The sequence below is a fragment of the Myotis davidii genome, unplaced genomic scaffold, assembly GCF_000327345.1.
Source record: "Myotis davidii unplaced genomic scaffold, ASM32734v1 scaffold329, whole genome shotgun sequence".
Taxonomy (NCBI): Eukaryota; Metazoa; Chordata; class Mammalia; order Chiroptera; family Vespertilionidae; genus Myotis; species Myotis davidii.
Window position 1 is genome coordinate 1,674,375 of NW_006300374.1, and position 8,268 is coordinate 1,682,642.

At 41.1% G+C, this 8,268-nt stretch overlaps 1 protein-coding gene across 1 annotated transcript in view; it reads left to right on the top strand.

Moving 5' to 3' along the window:
• PARP12 (poly(ADP-ribose) polymerase family member 12) overlaps positions 1–8,268 on the top strand; it is a 44,708-nt gene that overhangs the window by 12,264 nt on the left and 24,176 nt on the right. Inside the window, exon 5 of the mRNA XM_006777134.2 lies at positions 3,540–3,663. Coding sequence (XP_006777197.1) covers positions 3,540–3,663 — 124 coding nt within the window. The remainder of the gene's footprint in view (positions 1–3,539; positions 3,664–8,268) is intronic.

Sequence of the window (8,268 nt, forward strand, 5' to 3'; positions counted from 1 at the left end):
GAGGTAGAGCTTTTGATGCTGACTGGCATAGAAACTGACCAGTCAGACTCAAATTGGCCAGCAGAGAAGGGCAATTGGGGGCGAGATCAAGCCCACAGGGAAGGGCAGTTGGGAGCGAGAGCAGGCCAGCAGGGGAGGGCAGTTAGGGTGATCAGGCAGGCAGAGGCAGTTAGGAGTGATCAGGCCAGCAGGGGAGAGCAGTTAGGGGCGAGATCAGGCAGCAGGGGAGGGCAGTTGGGGGTGAGATCAGGCCAGCAAGGGAGGATAGTTAGGGATCAGCTAGGCAGAGGTAGATGGGGACTTGATCAGGCCAGCAGGGGAGAGCAGCTGGGGGCTCGATCAGGCCGGCAGGGGAGGGTGCCGGGGTCCAGCCCCAGTGGGTCCAGGGGCCCCCAAAGGTGTGGACGGAGTCGGCGAAGAAGGAATGACACGGAGACAGCGTTCAGTTGATCAGCAGCCTAGGCAGGATCTCTAGCCAAGTTCTAGTCAGGATCTCCAGCGAAGTTCTAGGTTCTGTGTAGGTCCTGTCTGCTAAGTACTGTGATCTAAGTTCTGTCTTCTGAGCTCTGCCTGCTGAGGTCTGCCTTCTGAGGTCTGCCTCCTGTTGTCTTGTTGCATCTGTATTTATACCAGTTGATTCTAATCCTATCAATCTCTATTCCAAAGGTTAGGGTGTTTCTTATCTCCATTCCAGGGAGTACAGATTATGTAGCTTAAGCATGAGTGTTCGTAGTTAAAGTGATTAATTACCCGCCTGGCAGTTAAGCGGTTTTATTCCCTCCCTAACTTCAGGGGAAAATCCCTACCTGGGGAAACAACCTTTCTCCGAGAGGTGACCTTGGACCGGCTCCCGACAGGAGGGCAGTTGGGGCAATCAGGCAGGCAGGCAGAGGCAGTTAGGGGCAATCAGGCAGGCAGGCAGAGAGGTTAGGGGATTAGGCAGGCAGGCAGGCAGGTGAGTGGGTAGGAGCCAGCGGTCCCAGATTGTGAGAGGGGTATCTGACTGCCGGTGTAGGCCCGAGTGGTCAGACATCCCCCGAAGGGTCCCCGATTGGAGTGGGTGCAGCTGGGCTGAGGGAACCGCCCCCCCTCTGTGCATGAATTTTGTGCACTGGGCCTCTAGTTTTGTCATAACTCTGGACCAAAGTTATGACCTCATCTATTCAGGCTGAGTCCTTCATTATTACTCTTGTACATATCCCCAGTCAGGAGTCTTAGAGGCTCTAACTTTGGACAAGTCAGGATGTCCTGAGATCCCCCAGTTGGCTGTCTCCTCTGAGATCAGAGGAGATTCCCTTGACTGGGGTCATCCTTTTGTTCTCTGTCCTTTCAGCCAGGTGCTCTCTTCCACCCAGTTGGCCTGGCCCTAGGCCTTGCCTTTGACAAGCCCAGGCAGCCTCCCACCTTCCTTCATTGTTCTCCCTACGCCACCACATCTTTTGTAGAATCTTTGAGAAAGAAGTGGTATTGAGACTTACCTGAAACAATGCTTATAATTTTATTATTTTCAAGTGTCAAATTAGCCAAGCTTCATTGTTGTTGTTTTGAAAGGTGAATTAAAAATGTGCAAAGGACAGTCATTAAGAAATGTCTCCCGCCGAAATGGTTTGGCTCAGTGGATAGAGCGTCAGCCTGCAGACTGAAGGGTCCCAGGTTCGATTCCTGTCAAGGGCATGTACCTTGGTTGCGGGCACATCCCCAGTGGGGGGCGTGCAGGAGGCAGCTGATCGATCTCTCTCATCGATGTTTCTAGCTCTCTGTCCCTCTCCCTTCTTCTCTGTGAAAAATCAATAAAATATTAAAAAAGAAAAGAAAAAAAGAAATGTCTCCCTCACACCTTTTACCCAGTATACAGATCACCCCCAGAAACAGTCATTATTACCAATTCCTTTAATATCCTTTCACAAAGATTTTATACATGAACAAGTGTATATGTCTAATCTGTTTTCTTCTTACACAGGCATGCTATGCACACTGTGATATCTTTTTTCACTTCATCAGACATTTAATTTTTTTGAATATATAATATGTGATTTGGTCCAAAATTTAAAAGGTACAAAAAACAACAGAAATCTCCCCTTATAACTCTGTCCTGGCCATCCAGTTCCCCCTGTAAGGAATAATGTGCACAGATGTGTATTTAGACAAAGTATCTCTAATTTTTTTTTTTTTACCCCAAAAGAGTCATTCTTTTTTTTTTTTTTTTAAAGATCTTTATTGTTGAAAGTATTACATAGGTCCTCCTTTTCCCCCCATTAACCTCTTCCAGCCTGCTCCCATTCCCCGCCTCCCCCGAGGCCATCACTACCCCATTGTCTGTGTCCATGGGTTATGCATATATACATATAAGTTCATTGGTTGATCTCTTCCCACCCAACCTCCCCTGCCTTCCCTCTGAGGTTCAATAGTCTGTTCATGCTTCTGTGACTTCTGGGTCTATTTTTTTGAAAAAAAATATTTTTATTGATTTCAGAGAGGGAGAGAGAGATGGAAACATTAATGATGAAAGAGAATCATTGATTGGCTGACTCCTGCATGCCTCCTACTGGGATTAAGCCCGCAACCTGGGCATGTGCCCTTGACTGGAATCGAACCCAGGTACCTTCAATCTGCAGGCCGACACTCTCAAGGGGCCAAAGAGCTGTATGTGGCTCGTGAGCCACAGTTTGCCGACCACTGATAGACGAAACAAGTATACAAGACGAGTGTGGATGGGAGAGTTGGAAGGGGTCAACCTCAGTGAACGTACCTCAATCAGATTGAGGACGTTTTTAGCAAAGGCCAGCTTAGGAGTACCCTAATTAAGTTAATAACAATGTACCTACCTATGTAATTTAAGTTTAAAAAATTTGGCTCTCAAAAGAAATTTCATCGTTGTACTGTTGATATTTGGCTCTGTTGACTAATGAGTTTGCTGACCACTGACCTAGGCCATTTATTATATGTATATCTGCAGGGGCAGAGCAGTGTATAAAGACCTTTAGGGGGGTGTGTGTGTGTGTGTGTGTGTGTATGTGTGTGTGTGTGTGTAGGAGAGGTGAGTATGTTTGCAGCCAGAAAGCTCAGTGTGTGTTAGAACCATGCTTCTGACCCACTTGCAATCAAACATGTCTGGGGTTGGGATGGTAGAGATAAAGCTGGCTCCGTTTTTGGCATGTACACTACCTGTCCACCTGTCACATGAATAGCAGTAACACATAGTCAGAATTTTACCTGCTGGGATGGTGCCTTTGACTTCATGATCAGCTTCTTTACTATCATGAGATGAAATGCATATATAATGTAATCTGCCAACTTATGTCATTTGAAAAATCAGTGTAATGTCCTTTTAAAAAGAGAGACATAAAAAGGAAAATGTATATGATAAAATACATAGTATTTAAATAACTAAATGCTTAGATATGACTGTACTAAAAAAAGACTCCTCCACAAATTTCCAAAGTATTCCTAGGTCAGCATGCAGCACCACACTCATTGATAACCATGGGACTAGGTCATGCTGTCTAATGCCAAATGTCTTCTTTATATTTTCGTTTTAGATAAGTGCAATAGAGTTCATTTCCATTTGCCGTATCGTTGGCAATTCTTGGATGGAGGCAAGTGGAAGGATTTGGACAAAATGGAGCTTATTGAAGAGGCATATAGCAATCCCAATAAAAACAGGTAGGAAATACATCATTTGTATCTGCTTTGTGCCTGGGCTTTTGTGTGTGTTGTGGGAAGTTTAGACGCACACAAGCGTTTAGTTTTTAGTTTTTTTTCCTCCAAATATATTTTTATTGATTTCAGAGAGGAAGGGAGAGGGAGAGAGGTAGAAACATCAGTGATGAGAGAGAATCACCAATCAGCTGCCTCTCCTGCATGCCCCACACTGGGAATCGAGCCTGCAACCCAGACTTGGGCCCTGACTGGAAATGGAATCATGACCTCCTGGTTCATAGGTCGATCCTCAACCACTGAGCCACACCAGCTGGGCCAGCAGGATTTAGTTTTGATGGCCTTCACACACTCTCTCACACATACACACTTAGTAAGCAGGATTGGAAGTTAATGTTCATACTGGAGGTTTGGTGCCTCTGTTCTTCCACCTTCCTCTTTTTTCAGGGAAAAGCTGTGGGGGAAGGAAATGGTGGTAACAAGTGAGTTCTGAATTATTTGCTGTTGGGACTGATCACTTACATATATCTTCACTGACTAGTGCAGAAAAGCAAGAGCAATCATTTGTGAAATTTTAGCCTTTGCCTATGAAGTCATATGGCTGACTTGCTGTTTATCCAGCCTTTAACTTTCTTATTTTTCTAAATGTGTCTCAATATTTTCACTTAGTCAATTCAGAGTAAATGGAAACCCTGGGTAGCTTTATTTTCAAATACTTATCATGTCTTGGATTGAACTTGCTAAAATATGTTGTCAAGAAGAGAATTTGTGTTGATTTTTTGAGTGAATAAAATAAATTTGTACTTAAGAGTGCAATTATGTGCAAATTGCTACTGCAAAGTATGTGAAACAAATTATTCCCCTTAGGAGGATTAAATGGCTCACAAACCACCTGTCTCTCTCTCCCTCTCTTTTATTCTGAAGCAAAATTTACACACAGTGAAGTGCACTGATACTGAGTGTATAGTTCAGTGAGCTTGACAAATGCATTCACTTGTGTAGCCAACACTGATTCAGGTATAGATCGTTTTCATCACCCCAGCAAGTTTCCTCTTGTCCCCTTTCAGTTAATGCCCACCCCCATAGGCCACTGTTGTTCTGATGACTATCACCATAGATTGCCTGTTCTTGACCTACAGCTAAGTGCAACTATACACTGGACTGTTGTGGCTGGAGTCTTTCTGTCAGCACTCTGTTCTCAAGACTCTTCCAAGATGTCTTGTTCACATGCACACAGGCTTCCTTAGGGCAGTTGTTCAGGGATGAAACTGCTGTAGGGGGGTAGCCTGGGTCCATCCTCAACTCTGCCAGGTGATGCCAAGTTGTTTTTCAAAGGGATTATGCCACTTTCCACTCCTATTAGCAGTCTCTAGTGACATGTCTCCCTAACGTTTGTTAGTGTCTGCATCTGAACTTTTCCTAGCCTGGGGGGTGTAACTGGTATCTTCGTTTGCATATCCAATGAGTCAAAGTGTATCCCTATATATTTGTTGGCCATTTGTGCTTCCTGTGCTATTAAAATCTCTGTCCTAGTAGTTTGCCTATGTTGGCAGAATTTAGGGGGAGGTTGTGTTGTGTTTTTATTATTTTGGTTTTAGGAATTTAAAAAATTTTAGTTACTAAATGTGTGTTGAAAATGCATCCTTCCTGTTAGGTTATGGTATCTTTTAATGAAGAGAAGTATTTTTCCATCTTTTTTTTATTGTTTTATACTTTTCATGTCATAAGAAATCCTTCCTTAACCCAAGACCGTAAAGAAATTTTCTTTAAAAAGTATTAAGGTCTGCATTTAGTTTCTTCCTGTATGTGTGAAATATGAGTTCAGTTTCTTATGCAGATGAATTACCAGTTTTGCCAAAGGCCACTTGTTATAAATGTATTTAATATAGAAATTTAAAAATTGTGGAAAATATACATAACATAAAATGTACCGTCTTAATCATTTTTAAGTGTACACTTCAGTGGCATTAAGTACATTCACATTGTGTGAAACCATCACCATTAGCCATTTCCAGAAGTTAATTTATTTTTAAATCAATAAAAACTGAGCCAAATTTGGCAGAACATTAACACATTTTATAGCTTATTTTCACATTCAGCTGCCAAATATTGCTTTTTAAAAGTAGGCCATATCTTTTCCACCCGTTTTCAATGCCGCCTGTGTTAGATGCCAAGTTAGCAAATACACACCCAAGTCTGTTTCTGGTCTTTTCCGTTCATTGGTCTGTTTGTATCAATACCATGCTGTTTTACCTCATAATGCTTTTTAGTTGCATCTGGTGAGGCAAATCCCCACCTTGATTTTCTTTATATTGTTTTGGTTCTTCTTGGTCTTTTGCTTAGAAATTTGAAAATCTACTCAGTTTTCACACACAAAAACCTCTGTTGTGACTTTTTAAAATTGAAATTGCATTGACTGCTGTCAGTTTGGGGAGAATTGACTTTATGATGCTGAGACTTTCATATGTATAATAGCATCCCATTTATTTAAATCTTTAATATAGTTCTATAATTTTCTCCATTAAGGTCTTATATATCTTTTGTTAGACTTTTTTCTTTTGGGATCTGTTAGTTCCTTCACTTAAAAAAATTTTAAAAATATGTATTTTCCCCAGTTTATTTGAGATATGATATACAACACTATTTAAGTTTAAGGTGTACAGCACAATGACTTGACATGTATATATTGCAAAATGGTTACAACAATAAATTTAGTTAGTATCCATCAGCTCATATGGTTATAAAAAATTTTTATTTCTTTGTGATGAGAACTTTTAGGATCTATTCTCTTAGCAGTTATCAAATATGCCATACAGCATTGTTAACTGTAGTCATCATGTTATACTTTACATCCCAGTTAAAAAAAATTTATGTTTTCTCTCTGCTGATGCATAGAAATGCAACTGACATTTGTATAATCTTATATCCTGCAACTTTCCTAAAATATCTTAACTCAAAAGATCTGTTAATTTATGTGAATTATCTATATAGTTATATATTCTAGTAACTATATGCAGAAATCAACATAATTGGTGATTAATTTTTTTATTTCTTTTAAATTCATATACATTTTATTTCTTTTTATTGCCTTATTGTAGTGGCTAGGACAGCCGTGGGCAAACTACGGCCCGCGGGCCGGATCCGGCCCATTTGAAATGAATAAAACTATTGAAAAAAAAGACCGTACCCTTTTATGTAATGATGTTCACTTTGAATTTATATTAGTTCACACAAACACTCCATCCATGCTTTTGTTCCGGCCCTCCGGTCCAGTTTTAGAACCCATTGTAGCCCTCGAGTCAAAAAGTTTGCCCACCCCTGGGCTAGGACCTCCTATATCATGCCAAATAGGGGTGGTAATGGCTGAAATATCATTCTTTCCCCCTGATTTTAAAATTAATAACTTTAAATGTTAAAATGGTACTCACTTAACCATCCTATCTAATAAAAGACAAAAAGGATAATTAACCATACCTCCGCTATGCTTCTCATGGGCTAATTAGGGTGATATGCAAATTAACTGCCAACAAAGATGGCGGTTAATTTGCATACGTAGGCACAGTGATGGGAGGCGAAAGGGGAAGGACGGAAGAACAGTGATTGGAAACCCAGGCAGCAGGCAACAGCCGCGGGGGTGCCACCTCGCCTGTGGCCCTGTGATCTCATGGCGATCAGAGGGAGAGAGAGCTGGGGCGCAGGCCGGGTGGCACCCCAGCACCCCGGTACCTGACATGCAAAGGTCGGGGATGAAATGACTTTTCCCAACCACATCTGCAAATATCCTGGGGAAGGTATCACTGAAGAGTTCACAACAACTCTCAACTTTCAAGGAAGAAAACAGCTGGCAACGGAAACAATCAAAGTTAAGGTCCCTCTGAGTAAAAAAGAATATTTCCAACGTAGAGGAGGGAACAGGCAAAAATAATAGGTTCTCATGACTTCCACTGAAGTTTGAGTATATGATAGAGTCAAAACGAACATACAAATTAAGACAGACAATGGACATTCAAATGACCCGAATCAACTGTCACTGTTTGTCCCAACAGCAGCAATGCTTATGTGATAATATAGTTTAACAAACATACAAAACAAGTCACATGATAAGAGAGGTTCGGCTTCTAAAATAAATTGAATTTGTTCTTTAAAAATTCTCATGTCCTCCCCTCTGACTATAATTCTTAATTTTCCAATCAGAAAATTACCCCAGTTACCCTCAGAGATATGTTAACATAAATTTGTCAGTTTCTCCTTGTAATTCCATCAGTTTTTGTTTCATGTATTAAAAAAGTGCTTTAAAGCATATATAAGTTTAGCATTTATATCTTCTTAGTAATTTCAGCCTATTAATGTAAAGTGAATGATTTTTATTTATAGTAATGATTTTTTTAAAAATTTATCTTTATTGTTGAAAGTATTATAGATGTCCCTCTTTTCTCCCCCCATGACCTCCGCCATCCTGCACCTGCCCCTTCTAGGCCTTCACTACACTATTGTCTGTGTCCATGGGCTATACATATATGCATATATGTCCTTTGGTTAATCTCTTCCTGCCCTCCCTCTCCCTTCCCTCTTAGATTCCTCAGTCTGTTCCTTGTGTCCATGTTTCTGGTT